The sequence below is a fragment of the Mus pahari genome, chromosome 12 (genome assembly GCF_900095145.1).
Source record: "Mus pahari chromosome 12, PAHARI_EIJ_v1.1, whole genome shotgun sequence".
In the NCBI taxonomy this organism is placed as follows: domain Eukaryota; kingdom Metazoa; phylum Chordata; class Mammalia; order Rodentia; family Muridae; genus Mus; species Mus pahari.
In genome coordinates, this window is record NC_034601.1 from 39601306 (window position 1) to 39625234 (window position 23929).

The 23929-nt window shown below is 40.1% G+C and overlaps 1 protein-coding gene across 6 annotated transcripts in view; it reads left to right on the forward strand.

The window, feature by feature from the left end:
• The first annotated feature begins 920 nt into the window (after positions 1 to 920).
• LOC110329861 (cell surface glycoprotein CD200 receptor 3-like) overlaps positions 921 to 23929 on the forward strand; it is a 35551-nt gene continuing 12542 nt past the window's right edge. Inside the window, exons 1-6 of one of the 6 annotated variants that reach the window (XM_021209761.1) lie at positions 982 to 1045; positions 4718 to 4828; positions 6678 to 6995; positions 7393 to 7617; positions 12567 to 12672; positions 20454 to 20472. In XM_021209761.1, coding sequence (XP_021065420.1) covers positions 982 to 1045; positions 4718 to 4828; positions 6678 to 6995; positions 7393 to 7617; positions 12567 to 12672; positions 20454 to 20472 — 843 coding nt within the window. Of the gene's footprint in view, positions 1046 to 4717; positions 4829 to 6677; positions 6996 to 7392; positions 7618 to 12566; positions 12673 to 19343; positions 19381 to 20453; positions 21165 to 23929 lie in introns of those variants that run through there. The other 5 variants (XM_021209760.1, XM_021209762.1, XM_021209764.1 and 2 more) reach the window with 5 other exon arrangements.

Consider the following 23929-nt stretch of genomic DNA (forward strand, 5'->3'; position numbering starts at 1 on the left):
TGTCACTCTGCTGTGGAGTGGCTGTTTGTGTACCCACAGAACAGACCAAAATCCCAGAGCCTGGCTATAATTCTTCCACTGGAATGTGCTAAAAACTCTATACTTTACATCAACAATTTTTTGGGAAAACAAACACAAGTTAAGAAAAATGATTCCTCCTTTTAGCAATAGAAAAATAATAGCAGAATATGAATGTTGGCTACACACAGTGGCACCTAAAAACATAAGGGAGAAGATATTTTGCACATTAAGAAAATAAGAATCATGGACAGTGAGGTGGCTCAGTGGGTAAAGGAGATCACTATCAAACCTGAGGGCATAAGTTCTAGTCCTTGGATTGACTAGAGGAAGTCACCAAATAAGCAAATTGAATTTACAGAGAAACTGCTGGAGAAGTTACCATATTCTTTGGTAAGTTCAAACCAGCATATAGAGATGAGTTCAGCACGTCATTTTATGTGAAGCATTTAAGACAATGAGCAAATGCTATAGATGTCAGAGCCATGTTTGCTTCTTGAGAAGCAATACCAAGGAAAGGCATGTTGGGACCTTTGAGTAACAAAATGTCAGGACGTTTAGGAAATTTGGGAAATGGTTGTCCAAATTCATGTAGATGTACAGATTCATCAGCTATACACATAACATTTGCTCATTTACCAGGATATCATTCACCCTTTAGAAACTACTGCTTTAAAAGGGAATTGCCATAAATTGTATCTTAATGTTTTAATACTGCGAGAGAATGAATGAGTTATGCTTTGGCTTCTTTCTTTATCATTCAGCAAATATCACTGCCTTTTGCTCCTGTGCAGGCTTAGTCATCCAACTGAAGGCAGATGGGAGATGAAGATAAAGATAGGGAAATGAGGAAGAAAAGTTACTCCTAAATTGGTGAACTGAGCATAAACAACGTTGAACAAGCTGGAATCACCGAATCCACCCAAGGGGTTACTATTTGTGCTTAACCCGATTCCACTCCAGATGCATTCTTTGGGGAGGAATCTGGCTTTGATGTTACTCATCTTCATCACTATTTTGGTGCCTGGTAAGTTTGACATTCTAGAATTTTAAGAAATGTTATTTTCTTTGAGGTTAACTTCGGACTATGATAATCCTCCTGCCTCAGCTTCCTGATTCCTGTACTTCCAGGCATACAACTTTGTTTCAGGCTAATAGGACCACTTTAACACTCTACCATTTACTTTTAAACTGATTATTCTTGATAAACAGGTTCTCTACAAATATTCCACTAAAGAGATCATTCTATCAGTCATTATGAATTTGAAGCCTAGAGACTGCCTGAAAAAGAAATTATTTTCTAGATTGCTTGCTTGCTTCATCTTTACAGTTGACTTGGAGAGAGAGGTGGGGGAGGGAGAGGGAGGGAGGGAGGGAGGGAGAGAGAGAGAGAGAGAGAGAGAGAGAGAGAGAGAGAGAGCAGCTGGATCCAAAGTAAAGTGGAGGCACTGAGCTTAGCTTGGAGGGAGCAGTCCTCCACTGAAAGAGAAAGAGGGATGCAGGATAGTTGGTATATTGCTGCCACAGAGGATGGAGTCTCTCTTAAAGCATTTGAAGTAAAAGTGTTGGCAGTTACTAGTGGAAGGAGGGGAAGGCAGAGTCTGAAATACCCCTTATAAGGACAGGGCAGCGGAGCCCTCCAGCTACAGTGCTAGAGCTCTCTGCCTTAGCTCTTTTTCTCCAGAACCATAGTTCTTAAGCAGACTTACAAATGTAAAAGCAAATTAATCTTTCTTCAAATATAAAAATACAAGTTATGTCTTTCTACTTCAAGATGTATAATAAGATAAAGAATCTGAGATCAAGTTCGCCATTAATAACCCATTTTCATCAATTAAGAAAGCAGGGAGGTGTTACATGAAATTTAACTTGCTTTAAAAAAATTTCAAAGTATGTATGTATGTATGTATGTATGTATGTATGTAGTATGTATGCATTTACTGATCCCCTTAAGGAATCAACTTTAGTTTTGTTTATTTTCTCTGTTCTTTTGTGTTCACTGATTTTGGCCCTAAATTTTTTCCTCCTCTTCCCCCTCCCCCCTCCTCTTCCTCTTCCTCTGCTGCTTCTGCTTCTGCTTCTGCTCCTGCTCCTGCTGCTCCGCCTCCTCCTCCTCCTCCTCCTCTTCCTCCTCCTTCTCCTTTTCTAATTTCTTGAATTTGGAGTTTAAATGATTGATTTTAGATAAATTTTATTCTCTCATACAAGCAACCAAGTCTAAAACTTTTCCTGTAAGCACTGCTTTTCCATATTCTATGAGTTTTGATAATTTCTATTTTTACTTAGTTTAAAATATTTTTAAAAATTTCATCTTTCACTAGATTGTTATTTTAAAAATATGACAGCAGCTCCAGATCCTTGTTGTGACCATTGATTATTACTGATTTCTAGTTCAATTCCAGTGTAGTCAAGGAGCAGGCATGGTATGATTCCATCCTTTAAAAGTTGTTACTATTTTGGACCAGAGATATAGCTCAGTGGTTAGCGGTAGTTTAGAGCACTGGCTGCTCTTTCAGAAGACTTGGGTTTGAATCCCAGCATCCACATGGTGGCTCACAATTATTTGTAACTTCAGTTCCAGGAGATCTAATGTCTTATTGGGGATTTGGGGGGCAACAGGCATGTGAGTGATGCTCATAGATTCATATAGGTGATATATCCATATACATAAAATAAATGTTAATAGATTGCAACATGTGTCTTATGGCTCAGGATATATTCTATCTTCATGAAAGCTCCATTAGAGCTTGGAAAAATTGACTTCCTCTACTTACTATAGGAAGTCAATTGTGAAGGTATAAATTATACCGAGCTGGTGACAGTCACTATAGGAAGTCAGTTGTGGAGGTATAAGTTATACCGAGCTGGTGACAGTCGTTATGTTCAGCTCTGCCTTGCATGGTTTTGTAACTGTTGTTGCTTTCTCCCTTTCTGGAAGAGGGATGTTGAAATCTCTGGACTATAGAGTGTACTTATATAACTATTTCTTCCGGAAGTTTGCCACAGGTTTTGCTTTTTCATCTAGGCTCTCTGTTGTTGGGCACCCACAAACTAAGAATTGGGGTTTCTTTTTTGAGGAGAACTGATGCTACATTTTTATTATATAATGTCTATTTTTACCCTTAATATCTTTTCTTGATCTCAAATTTTATCTATCTAAAATTGATACAATCATCTACCTTCTGTTCACTGTTAGCATAGATCTTGAAATTTATCTTCCTTCACACTCAAACCTCTGAGAATGGAAGAGGAATGCTTTCCCCAAATTTTCAAGGAGAGTGAAAAAAATATGGAATCCTGTGGTAGAAGCATATCCCCTAAAGTAACAGAGGCCATGACTTCATTGAGATTAAGAATAGAGATTTAAGTAGGTTATAACTGGAAAGATCAACAAAAACTACGATAGTGCCCAAATGCATAGATTAGGGCAATTTTAATTTTTAAGTATTCTACAGAAGTCAAGAGAAGTAATTGCCAGCAGAAAACTGGAGTTATGGAACTAGAAAGTCAAAGTACACATGGTTTATCATTTCAATTTCTCCTTTGATTTCTGCTTTGTTGTTGTTGCTGTTGTTCCCTTGTTATGAAGTAGAAAAAAGAGAGGAGGAAGAGAGATAATGGTTGAATCATTTTTTATTGTGAGCCTAAATTTATTGAAAAAGAAAAAAAGCCAACAACTCTACATTGTCTAGGTAAGATGCCAATCACACGATCAAACAAAACTAATTAGAGTGTGGTATTTGGAGAAAGTTAATAAGATCAGCTCATGCGAGGATGCCCACACTGACTAAGGACATGCCTGGGGAAATGGTTATGACGTGGTGAAAGGGAAGAAATCCCTCGTTAAATGTAATTTTAAATCTCCACGCCATTGCCTTCTTGGGTTGCACTTTCAGCTCAGCTCTGAGAACTTGCTGTTGCTGGTCCCACTCCTGACACAGCTCCGCCAAGGGCCAGCTGCTGTCCTAAGCAGGAACTTTGTTCCCTCAACCTATTGTGGCTAAATCCGCCAAGCCGCCCTAGTCTCACTCAACTCTGCCAACTACCAGCTGATGCTCTTCCCATGAATACCGGAAGCTGCAATTGCTCTACACCAGCCAACCACCCGCAGATGGAAAACACCACACAGCCTTAATATTTTAAAACCAGCCAGATAACACAACTGCTGGGCACAGAATCTATAGCCCTAAACTCGTCGGCTATCCTATGTTAGAATTCCACCGTGGCGGAGGCCGCCATCGGTTCTAGTTATCCCTAGGCCTTACATGGTTTGTGCTCCTCCCTCCAAAGCCTGGCAGAAAAAAACCTTCCTCCTCCCCTCAATTTTTCCTCTTCCTCTTAGGACCCAGAAATCTCACCTTCTTTCCCTCAGCAAGCAACTGGCTTCTGCCATCTTTATTGACATAAGCAGGAAACAACTAAGGAACCAGATTTTACAGTCCCTTCTAAAATAATATTTGTTAAATGAGTTATCTTATAAATTGGAAACCCTATACCCTATAAGTGTGAATTCAAGATATTAATGTACTTTCATCCCCAGATGTCATAACATTTAATGGTGTCTTATAATAGTTTTTGATGAGTGATTTTAGTAGTGGTTAACTGATTATCTATTGTGTTGAATAAGACTTTGTTGAGAAAGACTTTTACTCTATATGAAAGTATAAAATAGATCTTCTCTTTTAAAAATATTTTCTAGATTCAAGTTGTTCAATTAAAGGATGGGATCAGATGCCACGGGATGGTTCATTTCCTTTTTCAGATGGTGATATCTTCCCTGATGGAGGAGACGTCACCGTGGAGATGGAGAGTGAGTCTTGGTTAGAAAAGTAGCTAAGACACTGGCTGCAGCATTCCAGATTATGCTTAGTAGAAACACTCAGTGGTCCAAGGGCTTTGCTGTGACAGGTCCTGAATAGTCAGTCTGCTTAGTTGTTTCTCAAACAAGGCACATCCTCGTCTGCCTCTAAGCCTCTGTCAACTTGAAGTCATGAAAAGATCATGGGTATCTTAGTCACTCACTGTTGTACTGTTGTAAAGGGACACAGTGACCAGGGTAACTTTTATAAAAGAAAGCAATTACTCGAGGGCTGACTTACAGTTTCAGAAGTTTAGCCCATTACATCAGGGTTGGGAAATGGTAGCACTCACATGAACTTTTGAAACCTCAAAGCCCAACCCTGGTGACACACTTGCTTTGACAAGGCCACACTCATTCCAAGAAAGCCACACCTTCTAATTCTTCTTATCTGTTCAAACAGTTCCACTCCCTTGTGATCTAGCATTCAACTATAGGAACCTACGGGACCATTCACATTACAACCACCACAGTGGGTTTAATTTCCTCTGTGGTCTGTGTGAAAGTTCCAGCTTATTCTTTCTTTATCTGCTCACATGGTCTTTATTTGGCCCTAAAATGTGTGGCCAAAGGAGGTAAGCAACACAGCAATGGGAAAAGAGAGAGACTATAGGAAAGCCAAGACTTATTCCCACAATATGCTCCTTCATAGGGTAACTGTTTCTGATTATGTTAAAGTGAGGTCATTCTGACACCTACATTTGTCACAGATGAGATGGTCTGATTGAATAAACACCCTTCAGTAAACCCTTACCAGTCAGTGCCTTTTGCCACTGTACAGGAAGCATGAGGTTCTAAGTTGGAAAATCTTGTAGATTCTGGAGTTTAAATTTAAACTGTTTATAAAGAGTACAATGGCCAATCTGTGTTTTTAATTCTGATAGAATACAGAAACAAAATCTATGGGCAACACTCAAATAGCTGAACTGTCTAAGTGTATACCTATCTAATAGGAAGGAAAGAAATGTTATGAAATTTTCGTGGTTTTGCAACTATTCATACTTTTTCACTAGAAGTAAATATTTCTAACCATCTTCTATTTCTACTTATTATTATTATTATTTGGAAGTAAATATTTCTAAGCATCTTTCTACTGATTTTATTTCATGAGATGATCTGGCTGGGGAAGCTATTAATAATCTTTTTAATTGAATTGATCTTACTTAGTAATCCAAAAATAAAAAATAAACATGCAAATTTCTAACTAGTTTAATGAATGTCATGAGTTACTTTTAATGACAGTGTAGTATATTTTCTATTCTAATGCTTATCTAAATACTTAGGAGGAGACTTACTGATTATATTAGTACTTATCAAAACTTAAGTGGAGACAATCCCATGACTGAGTATTCTATTTTGTTTCCCAAGAAACACAAATTGTACGATGACATCAATATCGTCCACCACCCAAAAATTAGGTTTAGAATATTATTTTTGTTATTTAATGCAATTATATTGTTTTCATATCTGGCTTTTTTGCTCTTAGCAGAAACATTAAGAAGCAATTGTCGATCCCTACATAACAAAACTCCTGTGTTAACTACAAATACTTTAAAACACACACTGATTCACCAGAAATGTGTATCAGAGAATACAATAAGTATATGAATTTGCTTAAAAATAATGCATATTTTGTGAATTTTAATTTATTCATTGTATTGGTTTTGTAGCATAATTTCCAGCACAAAAAATATTGGAGTACAACTTTATGTAATCTACTGTAGGTAAGTTGAACATACCAAATCCTTTATTAAGCTCTCTCTCTCTCTCTTTGCTTGTCTCTGTGTGTGTATGTGTCCAGTTAGCACTTCAGTGTCTGTACAGCTAGGTATCAAGGCTCGGCTCTTCTGCCCTCCTATTCCATCAAAACAAGTAACACTTATAATATGGGAAATAACCCCCAGAGGCTGGCCTTCCTGCAGACTACCCTACAGAGCAGAGTTGCAGCAGATCAGTGAAAAAATCTGTACTGACCGAGGAACCACCTGGGCCCCCCCACATCACCAGAGTTCCGACCTTCAGATCAAATCAGTGGCCCTCAAGCATGATGGGCATTACTCCTGTCAGATAGAAACAACAGATGGGATTTTCCAAAGCAGGCATAGCATCCAAGTGCCAGGTAAGATACATACTGTACTATTTAGGTCACCAGATTTTCTTCTTCTATTTATTGATTTATTTACACCCCAGATCTTATTCTCCACCTCGTTCCACTCCTCCCTAACTTCCTGTCTCCACGAGGATGTACCCACCTCCCAACCCCCACCCAACCAGACCTCTAAACTCCCTGGGGCCTCCAGTCTCTTGAGGGTTAGGTGCATCATCTATGACCGAATCCAGACCTGGCAGTCCTCTGCTGTATATGTGTTAGGGTCCTCATATCAGTTGGTGTGTGCTGCCTGGTTGAGGTCACCAGATTTTAGATAGAAACAAATGCCTTTGTAGTTTTATGATGATACTGAAACTTTATTTCTTCTCCATCTCTGTAGACCCCTCTGAAGGAACCCCCTTTCCAGGGAAAAATAGAACTGTAGTTTGTGAGGAGACAATTGCAGGCAAGCCTGCCGCGCAGATCTTTTGGACCCCAGATGAAGATTGTGTCACTAAGAGTGAGTCACACAGCAATGGCACTGTGACTGTCAGGAGCATGTGCCAGTGGGAGAAAAACAATGGCCACGATGTGTTCTGTTTTATTTCCCATTTGACTGACAACTGGATTCTCCCCATAGAACAGAATCGAGGTAAGTATCCTACCCCATTTTTAAAAAGAAGAAATAATATATATTTAACTTATTCTTCCATAAAAGAGAAATATTTGAATTTCTGTCTGTCTGTTTGTGACAAATGTGGCCAAAAGCCACTTAGGGGAGGAAAGAGGAAAGAACAATATCTTGAAGCAGAAACCATGGAAGAATGCAGTTTGTTAGCTCCTCAGACCCATGCCAAGCCATCTGTCCTCTATCTTTCTATGTATGTATGTATGTATGCATGTATGTATGTATGTATATATGTATGTATGTATCTAGCTTGCTATTATTGTTATTGCCTTCCCAAGGAATAGTCCCACCCACAGTGTACTGGCCTCTCAGGTTGCTCTAGGCTTTGTTGAGTTGACAGTGAAAACTAACTAGGACAACAGACACACTCCAGACACTTCTAATTGGTTTTCATTTATCATCTGCATTTCTTATCTATGTATGCATCTATCTATCTACATATAGCTATAAGTGTTTCATAATCCATATTGTCTTAGTCCAGGGTGTTTCCATAATCCATGTATCAGGTCCAGTGATTTGCTAGGATGGTTCACAGAACTGGGGAAGCCACCTTGCTTACATTTACTATATTAGCTTATTATGAAGACTGCAACACAGAGATAGAAAAATTGAAGAGACTCATAGGCCTCTCTGTGGAGGAAGGAGCACAAAGCTTCATGCCATGGCAAGGATTTCTGTGCTCTCAGTTCCTTGATGTTATTCCTATATAGAAGCTCCTCAAACTGTACTATTTAGAATTTATATCAATACATAGTCATGAAGGTTAATCATTGATCATTGTTGATTAACTCTATCTCAAGCCATTCTTCTTTTACAAGAGGTTTAATGGTGGTGATAATAGTAGTATCTGGCTCCAAGTCCTAACTCTAATTACAATTTAGTGTTTCTGGTGATAGCTTCAACCATGAAGCTCTCTAAGAGCTTCCTGACACCAGTCATTTTATTGGCATACTAAAGATATTTTTATTATGGTAGTGATTCTTTTAGGAGATATATTTTAGGAGATGGAAAATAAAAATCATATATGTATTTTTTATTTCTCTATTTTTTGAGATAACGCCTCTCTACATAGTCATGGCTGTCCTAGAATCTTTAAATAGGTTCTGATTATCATAGATCTGATCTCCATATTTCCCTTTATGTGTCACAAACAGGATTCAGGTTAATTCATTCTCAGTTGTTTTTTTCAAGTTGCTCCTTTCCCCCAAAAAAGTCCTCTTTCCCTAACCTCTTTCTTCCAGTAGGCCACCAAGGCATTATCCTAAACCCGCTTCTCCCTGACTCGCAGCTAGTGTTGAGTAACCATACTGATTTTTCAGATGTTTTAGAATATTTCATCCTCACTTAGCACCACTTGATGGCTTGTAAGTCATCTAAAACAACCCTGACAACAAAAACATCACTGGAAGTGTCATCAGACCCAATTTCAAGTTGTCCTATGAAGGCAAAGCAGCAAAACCATAAAAATACAGACATATTGATCAATGCAACAGAATCAAGGACCTGCATATAAGTCCATGCATCTGTGGCCACCTGATTTTTCACAAGATTCTAAAAGTATTCACTGAAGAAAAGATAGCATTGTGTATAGATGGTGTTTGGGAAATTGGATGAAGAATGAACATGTAGAAGAATACACCTTAATTCTTCTCTTTGCATAGACAAAAATTCCAAACAGATCAAAGATCTCGATGTTAGATCTGTAATACTTAAAACTTCCATAAGAAATAGCAGCAAGTATACTGAGCACATGGGCACAGATGAGGACTTTCTGAATAGGTCTCTGGTTGCTCAGGAAATAAGATAGAAACTCAGCAAGTGGAGCCATAGTGTGATTTATTTTGTGTGCCTGACCCTTTATAGGATCCCCAGTTGCTAGTCAACTGACCCTTTAGGAATGCTTAGCCCTTAGAAATGCTTGAGTCTATGACCTTTAGTGTTGCCTCTTGGACTTCAGAGAACAGCAGAGGATACAAAAGCCATCAGAGGCTGACAGAGGAGTAGTATTGGAATAGGGTGAGGGTAGGGTCCAGCTGGCAGAAGAGTAGGTTCAGAAAGCAGGTTTACAGAAGACAGTCGGTGAAGAAAAGAGAGTGAGCAGAGTTAACATAGAAGAGTTGAACCAACAAAAGCTGGCCTGAGCCATAGAAGATACTGTTAGGAGACAGGAAAACACCAACAAAGAAGAGTGGAGACTAAAAAGAAGTAGCTACATGGGACTTCATGAAATTAAAAGGTTTCTGTACTGCAAAGGATAACTGTTCAATAACTGAAGAGGCAGCCTACAGAGTGGAAAATTTTTTTTTTGTCATTCGATCTGTAGAGGATTAATATCTAGAATATGCAAGGCATCAAGAAACTGTAACCACTAGGAAAACAGAAAACTGAATTGAAAAAAAAATGAGCTATGGAACTGAATAGAAAGTTCTCAGAAGGAAGGCAATTGGTTAAAGACACATTTAAAAAACTATTCACCATCCTCAGCCATCAGAGTAATGCTTAGAAAGTTTCAGACTGCTTTGAAAGTTTTATCCTAATCCAATCAGAGTGGCTAATATTAAGATAATAAAAGCCAATGGATGTAGGGGGTGGGGAACCTTTACTCTTGGTAGGACTACAATTGGTGCAGGTACTGTGGAGATCAATGTGACTGTTCCTCAGAAAAACTAGAAATAGTGACCAAACTCTTCCCTCAGTTATATACAAAAGTACTCTGACTACAGCGATACTATGCTCATCTATATTTATAAGTACTCTAGACCTAATAGCTAGCACATGGACACAGCCTAGATGTCCATCTACTGATGAATGAATAGTGCCCGCGTGTGCACTAATGGCCTGGTTAATGTAGAGGCTGTTAATTGCTTGTGATTGGATTTAAGGCCACAGGAGACAATAAGTGCTTGGTATTTTAAGTGTGTGCAGGAGCCCTTGGATGGAGAGCTCACAGCCTATTATTCTGCAAAAAGGACACAGAATAAAGCTACTGTCTCAATTTGGATCACTCTACCTCAATTTGCAACTCTCATGTCTGTTCAGAGAAGTCTTTTTTTTTTTTCAGTGAAAAATGATTAAAGCAGAAACTCTCAACTGGTCAAGGAAGAAAACACAGAAAGATTGTAGAATTCAACAGTCCGGGAAGATCACAGAAAAACAGCTTTTGGACGTGACAGGGTCTGAGCTCATAAGATGATAGCAATGTAGTTGTCTGTACAGGACCCACACAAGACCACAGCAGTCAATATTTTAACACAGAATAGAAAAGGACTCAGGAGTCCCCACCCTGCTAACTGAGGAACTATGGAGAGTTAATGGTTTCTTGAGGAGAGAGAGTCAGTTATCTATAAGAGTCTTACTCCTGGTAGGCTCCAACCTAGGAATATATGGACAATATAACTGAAGCCAGTGGGCTATTTAAAAAAAAAGACACAAAGTTTGTGAAGTAACAAGGTGAGGAATGGATCTGATAGGAGTTAGAGGAATTAGACATTAATAGGATCACAATACTTTGTATGAAAAGCTCAATTTTTATAAACAAATACAATGTAATATTGTCTTTCAAAAGACTAAGAGTTTCATGAGATGTACTTCAGACAGAGGACTCAGAGGATCCAAGCTGGATCTGACCCGAAAAACCTCCTCCCTGAGGACTAACTTCCATAGTCACCACAACTGCTATGAGCTGCCTAAAGGGGTGGGGGCAACTGGTAGTACCACCTAGCTGTGAGGCTTATGAACCACAGCAATGACAAGAAAGGCTGGTCACTAAGGTGTGATGGTGGCAATGATATCTTGGTAGCAACCAATAGCTGGTAAATTATATTTAAGGCCAACTCAAGAGGAGGAAAATCATGGCTGGTACTAGAGACCTAGCTAACTACTCCAAGTTAGTGAGGCCACTGGTGTTAGAGAGAAAACTACCACTGCCCTTCACCTAACCAGCATAATGCCTAAGTTCTAAATACTCTTACGGCCACCAACAAGCATGGCTCTTCACCCTTACCAAAGAAGCTTCTATTGGTCATAGAAACCATCACGAAGAGCCACAACCGAGAACAGTGATTATAGGATGTTTAGCTCCCATGGATACATCTACAACACAATTTCTACATGTAATGAATGCTCAGGGAACATTGCCGAAGAGGAGGCAGAAATGTTATAAGAGCCAGAGAAGGAAGAAATCTGTGGGAAGATTGTGTCATCTAGAAATGTCAGGGAAACTTCACCCATGAAACCTCAACAATATGGCTGCTTAAACAAGTTCTGAACAATAAATATGCAAATATGGAAAAGGGAAATCTCCCTGGGCTTCGCCCTTAGACAAAGAACTACAGTTAACTAAAGGTTCTGAGAGTGGGAGAAGCAGTCATCCCTCAGGGTTGGCCCTTAATTGGTTATCCAATATCAAGGGGTTGTCCAGTATCAAGTCTGAAATCATGTACACACAAGCAAATCTGAATGAACACAGCAGATTATATTTATATATTATGCATAGATAACAAGTTAAAAAGAAGAGGCTGGGGGTTTGGAAAGGGGCATTAGGAGGCAGGGGCACCTTGGGGAGCTTGGACCAAGGAAAAGGAGTATATGGAAATCATGCAATTGGATTTTCATAACAAAATTTGCATGTGAAACTTTCCCTTCTATAACTGGGAAGTATTAATAATACTTAGTGTGCATTTCTCCACTTTAAAATACTTGCCAATGCCTATCAAGCACAAAAATTAGACTTGATTCTTAAACTTGATCCTGAAATAATGGTTTGAGCTGTATCTGAATTATAATTGATACAATGGACTTTCTGTAAACTTTTGGAACTATTTTTACATGATTTTAGCGATGTTTGCCTCTAATTTCTTGCTAAGAACAATTATCAAACTGACCAGACTTTTTACTCTTGCCTGTATTTTAAGGTACAACCAGCATCCTGCCTTCCTTGCTGAGCATCCTCTATGTGAAACTGGCTGTAACTCTTCTCATCGTAGGATTTGCTTTCTTCCAGTCGAGAAATTATTTCAGGTAGAAACCAAAAAATAAAATGTTAAGACTCATTAGAAAGAAAACATTGTCACAACTTGGCATTCACAGTGGACTGGGGAAGTGTGTTATGTTGTCCCATCATGGGTGTTCCCCCAGCCCTTCTACTTCAGGCCATTGTGAACAATGGAACCGACAGAGGTGCCCACCGCTATGGCACAAGCTTCTGTCTTACCCAGGAGAAACTTATCCTGATCCCATCTTTGAGGATTCAGTGGTAGAATTGAGGTTGCTGGAACTTTATTAGTGTTTGTTTCCCAGTTTCTTGATTTCTGTGGGCTTCTATTCATTCCTGCTTAATTGCACTTTATGTAATTTGTTTTGTTTTGTTTTTGTGTCTTTCTAGAACATGAATATCCAGATTTCTGGAAGCCCATTAGTCTGATGACACAATACAAGAAAACAGCCATTTGCAACCAACTTTCTCATTGAAATCCAGCTTACCTGTCCCTGCTGACTTCATGTTTGTTAGAATTCATTCTGCCGTTGTCAGTCTTGCAGTATGACCAAATAGGCAAAAGCTTGGTGCTTACCATCAGATATGCTATGAATGATTCATCTACTCTCTCCCTTCCCCACTTCTCAGGCCAAAGAAGAAAATGTCTTAAGAAAAGGTGAACAGAAGTGCTGGGTAATTTTACTCCACTCAAGTCCCCCAGGAATGGTTTCCATCCACTTCTTCCTAGGATGATTTTATATGATCCTGAGAGTTGCATTGCCAGGTACCATGGCAACAAGCAATACCTTCAAGTCGGTCACTAGCTGGCCTTTCCTTGCTTGCTTGCTACCAAGTAGCATGACAGTTGCCCTGTGTATTAATCATTCAATAGATGACTAAGATCCATTTTTAAAAATCATACCTCTGCACTTTAGAAGTTGAAGTTAAAAGTTGATCCCAGAGAAGGTACTGCCAGTACCATGGGGGTAATACTGAGACCTCCCCCCCTTACTGTGTAAAGTCGTGGTGTCTGAATTTTGCCTTATAGAGGGTGGGATGAATCACTGAGGGCGAGGGTAAGACACTGGTGAACTGTAACAACTGTAAACCACGACCTTGTCTTCACTGGGTACACATAGTATTCCAATCATAAGAGTATGTTTTCAGTTACAAAGAATTATATCTTAGCTAAAGTGGCAAGTGATTGGGTGATTTTTATTTTTGGTAAACATCCAGGGTGAAAATGAGTGCCTGCTACTAGAGGATACCTGGATGGTAGCCTCAGATGGTAATTAAAATTCAGCCCATATCATACTCTATTGTAATGGATGGTGCCAGGGAAGTTGATAAAAGTGTGTGGCTCTAAGCTTCTTTTATATATTATGGCTCTGATCTCAGAGCAGTTTCTACTCAGCAGGTGACTAGGGAGAGTAGAGGACTGTATGTGGGGTGCATATGGATCAGGTCTGGAGTAGTAAACATATCTGCTCTGATTCAACTACTAAAACTTAGTCATATAACCACACTATCTGGTAGGAAACCTAGACAATGTGGGCTGGTTGACTTGAAGAAAAAGAATGAGGGTTGGTGAATACTTAGCAAATCTCTGCACATGATAAGGAGCATTATAGTATTAATACCAAGATCATTGCCTTTTTTAATAGCAGGAAATTACGATATGCCAAGAAGTAAATTATTTAGTAATTGTCACTCAAACACAGATAAGGTATGATCTCTTTTGCTTCATCTTTCATTATACTATTTGATGTTTAAGTACTGATATAAAAAGGGAAGAGATCTAGTAATATAATTCTGTATTAGGCTTAAGATTGCAAGTTGTTGATTCATTGTCTATCTTCCCTGTTTTTCTTGTGGAAGACAATTCTCTTCATCCCAACTTTCTAGTCACCTTTTAAAAAAATAGGCCTCAAAGTTCATTCTATAAAGTGTCTATGGACCCTGTGTATCTACTTCAAATTGTTATTTGGCCAATAAAAAAGATACACATAAAGGGCACTGGGCCAATTTTGCATGTCTGTCTCAAGAGGTCCTCAGTGTTTCTACTTTTCCTCTTATGGAAATTTGAAAGGCTGAGCCTGCTGGAGATCATTATAGAATGTAGATGATTTATGTCAGTCCAGATTTTCATCTCTCTGTTGAGGCCAGCTGAACTATCCAAGTGTCAGTTTTCTCTTAGACACTTGAGCAAGCACAAAGATGATCAGACATGAGCCTGTGCTGATCTTAGACAAATGAACAGTCATTGCCATGCATTTCCTCTGGTTGGTTATCATGTAGCACATTTGTGACGTTAAGTAACTCCTACATTGGTCAATAACATATCTCCAATTTTGTAAAGATAGATGTAGATAGTAGCCTACATCTATTCAGTTTACCTTGCATCTTCCAACCCTGATCATTTGCCCTGGCAAATGAGATGTGTGATATTTTTAGGACAACCCTCTAATGAAAAGGAAGGATTTTCTTTTGCTTTCTAAGCTATCTGTGGGATTGCAGTACTGATGTGTGCCTGGAGTTCCCAGAGCTAACCTGAGCCATGATTGACACTGAAGATGGCAGTTCCTAAATGAAGTAGAAAAGAGGAACAGTGGAAGAATTTGGGTCTGATGACCATAGAGTTGCCCCACCAGTTGTAAACCATCTATTATTATTATCTATAGTCTTGATGTGATAGACAATAAAATATGTTTTTCACACCACTGCTTCTTTGAGTTTTACTTTGTACATAGCTTGGTTTAATTCTAGTTGAAACCAATACTTACCTGGTCAATTGGAAAGTTTACGATCATAAAACTTGATTGTGTCCTACTCACGATCATGGTATCAATTATTCCTGTTTTTCCCTTAAAAGTAATGAAAGAGATAGGAATAATGGATTAGACAGTGATCTCCAGGTCAATATTAGGACAATTGTTGCTTATGTAGACATAAGGAGGGCTTATGATGGGAAAGCATTGAAATATGAGTATATGAAAAGATGATCCTGTAGTTTAATGATCTGCAGTCATGTCTGTGCTGCAGGACTGGGGAGAATAAACATAACCATGGGCTTCCAGAAGGATGTGAGTAGGAGGAACAAAGGAATTGAAACCGGCGAGACTCCTTCACTTGTCAGAATGACGAATGTCACTTCTCTACTCATCTCCCACTGCCGTGGTTTTCGATGTGGTGTTAGAACAAAAGAGCAAACCACTATGCAGCTGCCTTGTCCAAGCCTCCATCTTCCCATCTCTACAAAGATGTGAAAAACAGTTCCCTTTTTGAACACACATGTACATGTCTGCACATATATCTGTATATGTATACTCATTCATGCATGTTTCTATATTGTGATGCCTCCATGCCAGGACATGTTTATATCTTTCCACAATACCAGATTTTATTAAATAACATGCCAGGTAGTATCAATTCCCTTGATAACTGACTAAGGCAGCCCAATTTATTTTGTTCCAATCTTAACTACTAATATTGACTCTCAGACCATACTTTACATATCATACAGAAAATATATCTATTTTCTATATGTTAATGCATCTATATGTATGTATCTGTCTTTATCATCCAGCTACTTATCATCTATTATTTACCTATGTAGGTTACAGGATGTGTTTAAAAGGAATAAAAATCTTCAGCAGACTTTAAGAAGTTGCAAAAAGTCTAGCTGACAAGCACAAATGAAAACAGATAGGGATGTCAGAAGATTCTTCAGGGAGAGGAAGGGTCCAGTAACTAAGCATTGAAAGCCTGTTGAAGAAGCTGCTGTGGCTGCTGTAGGATCAAATAGTCAGGACAGACTTCAGCTGCCTGAGTGGAGCTATCTAAGCAAGGTGCAGACCACGGAGGTAGTAGAGACCAGAAGTCAAGAGAGATGAATGGTCTTCCCAAGACCCAGGGCCTCTCCTCCCAGTGATGGCCGACTAGGTCATCCTCTGCTACATATGCAACTAGAGACACAGCTCTGGGGGGTGGGGTATTGGTTAGTTCATATTGTTCCTCTTAGAGGGTTGCAGACCCCTTTAGCTCCTTGGGTACTTTCTTATGCCCCAGTACAGGGGAATGCCAGGGCCAGGAAGTAGGAGTGGGTAGGTTGGGGAGCAGGGGGGGGGAGGTATAGGGGACTTTGGGGATAGCATTTGAAATGTAAATGAAGAAAATATCTAATAAAAATAAAAATTAAAAAAAAAACCTAGGAAGTTTTTCTCCCCCAGCCAGAGGAGGGGGGGGAGATAAATGGATGAACTGATGGCAATTAGAATGGACCACATCAGCACTGAGAAGCAAGCCAACCTGACACCCCTGGCACAGTCAGAAATTGTCTGCTTGTTGGTCCCTTGACTCACACCCAGGGTGGTCAGATGACAGGTAGGTGAGGCTGTTGCCATCACAGTGTTAGGTGTCCTCCTTCTTATGTGGTCCAAGTGAGGATGTCTTAACTTTTCCTCAGTCTGGTCAATTCAACAAATCCTTGGGCCTGGCATTCCTGATGTGACTTTAATATACTTATATAGTCTCACTTGGCTTTGATAAATGCATGGGGTGGCTCTGCTCTCTCCTTTGGGAATAAGTAGGGTAGTCTGATCACAACATGACAACTACACCCAAAAATCAATATGATCTCCAATGAGGGATATTGGGAGCAAGACACAGTTGAGAACCACTAGATGGTGCTTTTACTTAATCCTTTTGAACAGCTTGAAGCAAATTAAAATCAGCATAGCCTCGGGCAGAGTAATCCTGATTTTCTTTAATTTTTTCCCCCATACAACAAGCCTATATCTTGTTAACTCTAGCTTTTCTTGGGAGGTGTTTGGAATAGTTACAAAAAGAGGTGGAGCCAAACTTCTGCTTTGAGGAGAAAAACATCTTTTCAGTTCCTAAATGGGCACTGCTATTTCCACTTAACTTTAGTAGAAACATCTTGCTCACCAAAGCTTCGAGGGGACCCTCACATGTGAGGGAAGGAAGGTCACTGCACTGTCTTCATGGTGGAGCCAAGATTAGTACTCATTTCTTCAGCTAGAGAAAATTCCCTGTCAGGGTCAGTGGCTTCAGATAAAATTAGCTTTTCTTTTCTCCACTTCCTAGGCCCTCCCACATCATATCTATAGGCACACATGGTATTCTAATGCTGGCAGGAAGCTACAGATAAATTAGGTCAACTTCCCCTTTTTCTAAAAGAGGAAACCAAGACTCTCAGATTCGGTGGTCATGGGGTGTCGCTAAGAAGTCAGAGGCCCTGGTTTACTTCTCCCCAAGAGAAGGGAGCTACTTTCTAAGGCCAAGCCAGACAAGAGGAAGAGTTTGGTCAGCTCTATTTTAGATCACATCTTACTCGTGCATCCCCAAAGCCCCCACTTCCCTCGCCTCTCTTGCCTCTCTGGCCAAGCTCAAGTGATAGCTCTTTATCTAATTCATGGAAAAGAAGATGGTAAGATACTGATACTGATTAGACCTGTGTAGAGCTGGGCAGAGCTGGGCAGAGCTGGGCAGAGCTGGGCTTAGGTTCTATCCTTTACCAGGCATGAGTCCTTATGAGAGAGAAGTCCGAAGAGACCTGTGTGAATCCTTGATGATGAAGGGGAAGACATTAAAACTGAGTTAAAAGATGCATAAAAATCAGACAGTGGGCAAGGTCGAGGAAGAAAGGAATAGCAAGAAGCGGGGATGAGCTGCGAGGGTCAGGGTAGGGTCTCCATCAGGGTGATGGGAGCTCACATACATATTTACTCACATACATTTTTTCTTCTATTGGCTATTTTCTTTATTTACATTTCAAATGCTATCCCCTTTCCAGGTCTCACCTTAGGAAATCCCCCATCCCACCCTCGCCCCCGTTCCTCTGCCTCTATGAGGGTACTTCCCCACCCACACTCCCACCTTCCCGCCTTGGCATTCCACTGGGGCATCCAAGCCCCTCAGACCCAAGCCACTCCTCCCTCCCACTAATGTTCAACAAGGCCATCCTCTGCCACCTATGAAGCCTGAGCCATGGGTCCCTCCTCCCATGGGGCTTCAAGCCCCCTCAGCTCCTTCAGTCCCTTTCCCAACTCCTCCACCAGGGACCCGGTGCTCAGTTCAATGGTTGGCTTTGAGCATCTGCCTCTGATTTTGTCAGGTTCTGGAAGAGCCTCTCAGGAGACAGCCATATCAGGCTCCTGTCAGCAAGCACTTCCCAGCATCTGCAATAGTGTCTAGGTTTGCAACTGCATATGGGATGGATCCCCAGATGGAGCAGTCCCTGAATAGCCTTTCCTTTAGTCTCTGCTCCACACTTTATCTCCATATTTCCTCCTGTAATTATTTTGTTCCCCCTTCTAAGAAGCACTGAAGCATCCATCCACACTTTGGTCTTCCTCCCTCTTGAGCTTCATATGGTCTGTGAATTGAATCTTAGGTATTCTGAACTTTTGGGCTAATATCCACTTCTCAGTGAGTCTCTACCATGAGTGTTCTTTTGTGACTGGGTTACCTCACTCAGGATGATATTTTCAAGTTCTATCCATTTGCCTGAAACTTTCATGAAGTCATTGTTTATAATAGCTGAGTAGTTCTCCATTGTGTAAATGTGTAGCAGAAGACACTTATTAAGAATACCAACAAGATTTGGCAGATTCAGCTAATCTTAATTAATTTATAAAGTTCTCTGAACAGAATGTCCAAACCTCTTACTGATTCATCCAACGGTGATTTGCAGATCAAATGGGGAACCAACAACACTGGCTCCTACATAGTGAAGAACCAAAACAGGATTGTGAGATGGAATGGGTCTGATGGTTGAGGTTGATAGAGAGGGAGGGACTTTCTCTCTCAGCTGAGGACTTCAGTATCGATCAAGTACTCCCATCATGAAATAGGAATACAATTCTTACTATTAGGCCTGCTGAAGAGAAGGTTTTGAAGACAATCTTTATCTGGTTATTAATAATCCCTCCAAAGGATGCTACAGAAAAACAGAATTTTTCAGCCCAGTCTATCAGCTTCTAAAGGGTTCTCATGTCTCCACAAGCGCACAGGGAAACATTTCAGTGCCTTCTTCCTCATCTCATGTCTCCTCCCCCCTCCTCCTCTTCCTCCTGTTTAAGACTCAGAGCTCAATCATAGATAAACACAGACAGAATCCCTCCTCCTCTTCTTCTGCCTCCTCTCCCTCCTTCTCCTCTTCCTCCAGTGTAAGACTCAGAGTTCACATACAGATAAACACAGACAGGATCTCCCATCCTCATCCTCCCCCTCTTTCTCCTCCTCCTCTTCCTCTTCCTATGTAAGACTCAGAGAGCCCACACACAGATAAACACAGACAGGATCTCCCATCCTCATCCTCCCCCTCTTTCTCCTCCTCCTCTTCCTCTTCCTATGTAAGACTCAGAGAGCCCACACACAGATAAACACAGACAGGATCTCATTCTTAGTATATCTTTCCACACCAAAGCTCCAGAGATTTAGTCATCATGAAAGAGAGAAGAAGCAAGCATTCAGCATGGCAGAGGGAAGCTCCGGGGAGAATGGAGAGTATCTACAACTCTCATCAGATGAAGAGAGCAAGCATTCACAGGCTCATACACACACAGTAAACAGAACAAATACATCAAAACAGAATGAATTGTGAAGTCAACTAAATAGTAGGGCTTCTAGGGAAAGATAAAACAAATCACATTTCAAATTTCGGGAATGATTTGCCTCTCAGTAAGAACAAGATCCTGAACGGGAGCCAAAGACTGGTCCTATAATGTTGCCTATGCCATTGTGTTAACATGATGTAAAAGCTTGAGTACATCACACTTTTTAGTTTCTCTTCTGAAAACAGAGTGCCAGAAGGCTCCTGAGGAGAGTGGTCTGTGGTTAAGATGAGATTTACCACCATTCGGAAAGACATCTTGTCTACCGCGCAGCATCCTGAGGTTCCGAGAAGCAGCCACAGGACCTACTAGGAAGACAAATCTGATGTGGTTGTCAATCCTTTCAATGGACTTGAGGACTTCTATAAACCCGAGTGAGGTTGTGCTGGACCCAGAAGCCAGACTAGGTCATATATTTCAATTTTTGCTGCAATACCTCATGGTTTATTTACAAATCCTAAATTCTTTCACTTCCAGTTTTAAAACTTTTGGCTCGAGCATTTTATCCACAGCATAACACCTTTAAAGCCACTCTCCCACAGACCCACTGGTTCCATGGAATGGAAAATTGCAACATGGTTTGCAAAACAGTGCAAACCAAGCACCATTCCAAGATACCAGCTCCAGAAAGCTACAGGAACTGTCTTGGGACTAGAAAGAATGATTAAACAGTTCCCAGTCCAGCAAAGAAGCATCTGTCTTTTGTCATTTTCTCCATGCAACATAAAATGTGCAGAGGAAGGCAGTCATGCCAACAGGGGTGAGGAAGGTCAGTTGTTGGTAACATTTTCCGCTGTTCTCTTACAACTGAAACCTCAAATCCCGTTACAGTCCAACTGCCTGTCAGCTATGATCCTGACTGATGCAGGCCAAGGTGGCCCATCCCTTTCCCATCAATTAAATAAAAAAAAAAGAAAAAGGTGTAAAGGCACACTTTTACAATTCAGGGACTATAAATGCCCAACACATGTGAAATAATATTCAGTCTATACGTTAATAGTCAAGGTAGTCACAAATTTAAAGATATAATTTTTATAATTCAAATTATACTATTAATAATTTTGGTGGAATCTAGAGTTGAGAGGAGGAAAAGGACACGCAGCATCTGAGGAAAATACAGGCTAAGAGAGCAGAGAGCAGGCTGAGCCATCAGCCCCACCTTCAGCATGTACCGAATGCCGCCATTCACATGCACTAGAGGCAGATGTTACAGCTTTATTTATAGCAGCAAAAGGGGAAGCAGCTAGGGTTTGATCTCAGTATCTCCCACATCATTTTTAAAGAAGGATATGTTATGAAGTAACCATAAAATTATTTTTATTGCTACTTTGTAACTGTAATTTTGCTACTGTTATGAGCTGTAATATAAACATGTGTGATTTAGGTGATCCCTGTGGAAGGGCCCTTCAACCTCCACATTGGTAGCCAATGGGATAGGGGCTACCATGGGAAGACTTCAAATATAGCTGATGTTGCTGACCAATATGACCTGCAAGAAGCTATTTTCTTAACTTCACTTTTTTTCTCCACATAGGTCATTCTCTGGCCCGCCTGCAGATCTGTTTAGCAGCCTAACAATATCAGAACCTATGAAAGTTTGTAATTAAGATCTAATTAAAGGCATATGAGAAGAAAAATGAAGCACCCAAGGTCTGCCCTGGATATGTCTCCTTAATTATTTTGGAAAACAACATAAAGTCTGATATTTATGACTAGCTCATAAACTTTTGTATCTAGTTTCGACTCCAAGCATATTGCAGTGTGGGTCCCAGAACTAATTCTTTGTCCTTCTTTAGCTGGGAAGGCTTTAAAATTAGTGTTCCTTTTCTTTTCTAGATGCTTCTGTTTCTTGAAGTTTGGGAAAGGTTTTAAAATCGTTTTTAGCCCGATAATAAACATTTAAGCATAAACCTACAGAAAGCGGAGTTTGTAGACTGAGGTCCGTTTAGTTTGCATCACTCACAGTGGAGAACCCCAAGCTGCTGATTCCCACTGGTGTCCCTGCCTATAATGAGTTAGAGTCTGTGCCCTTCAATCTTAATCTTTTCATTTCAAAACTCATCTTTTTCTTCCCCATTAAGTTGCAGCTTAGAAGACAGATCCGGTCAGCCGGAATGAGACATTTCCTGTTAACATCAGATATTTTGATATCTCTGGCTCTTCTCATGTGACTTTTGTTCCGCCTCTTATGATACAGTATTGCGTATAGTGATATATGCAGTATGCAACAAGAATCTTTTCGGGAGGAATATTGGATACTTCACAGGATGTCAGTCACAGGAAATGAAGAGGAAAAAGTAATCTACTGAGGAAAGGCACTAACGCCACAACTCCCTGGCCACAGGTAAAGCCATAGATTACAATGATGCCACAGTACCTGCCATTGGGTACTGGACAGCTCCCCTCATCTTATCATCTGTATCCTTGGTTCTTGATTCAGGGTCCTAGATGGGCAAGTGCCTGGAGTACAAACTCCAGCTCTCAGAGAAATGTGCAAAATAAATAATTGTCTTTCCTGTCCTGGATCCAACTCTTAACCAAACCAAGCAGCTTTCCCTCCTCATAACAGAAGGAACATTCAAAGGCCAATTATGCTTGTCACAGTGATTAAAGGACAGTGTTTTGAACCCACGATTCTGAGAGACTTGTAAACAACAGTTCTCTAAATACTGATTTTAATGTTCTTACCCGAGCATATTAGTTTTCTATTGTTGAATAACCAAGTAGTCCTAAATTTAGTAATTCAAGATAAAAAAAGATTTATTATTTCTCATGGGTTCAGGAATTCAGGATCTTCTCATCTGATAAATCTGAGCTCTGTTAAGACATCAGCTGTAGTTATATGAAGGCATAAACTGGGCTTCAGGACCAGTTCTGAAGATGGCTCACCCACCTGCTGTGCAGTAGTGACCTGTGCTCCCTCCCACATGTTGGTCATCCCAAGCCCAAGTGCTTTCAGACTTGGAAGCATTTAGTGAACCAGCAGTGAGCAGAGTAGCTGCTGAAATGTCTTCAGCAACAGTTCAGCAGTGTTCTGTGGGTTGTTCTGCTGGTTATACAGCTCAGTACTGGTCATTACTGGATGGGACTGTGCTGGGACATTGACCCTGGGATCTAAGCTGGATAGAAACATGGATTTGATTTCATAATCATAGTGGGAAGTCAGATTGTTCCACCAACCATATGTTTCTGAGATCTATAGACTAGACTCACTTGTGATGAGGTAAAGCTTTGAAACCAATAAGGCTTCTTGAATAAGTTAAGTTTGAAGGATTAAACAAAGCCTAGAAATTTAAATTATATCAAGTAGATTAAGGAGTCATTTTCAACTGAAGTCAACTTGGAATCTCTTCACTAAAAGATCCCTTTTATGACTCTGCCAGAGTTGTCAGAATGAAATGAAAAATTAAGGATATTTGCAGGATTATTGGGCAGATCAGTAAGCCTAAAAAAAAAAAACTAGATTCATCTTACTTAGAATTAAAAAGAGTCATGCAGTTTGAGGCACAGATCCTAAATGACAAAGACCATTATTTTTCATGTTCTTTACTCTTGTCTATATGTAACTCCACTCAGTTTGACTGAGTCACTTTGAATTCTATTGCTGTCATAAAATCAGTGGAGAATGAAGATAATTTGTGTGAATTTTCCTATGTAGTACATT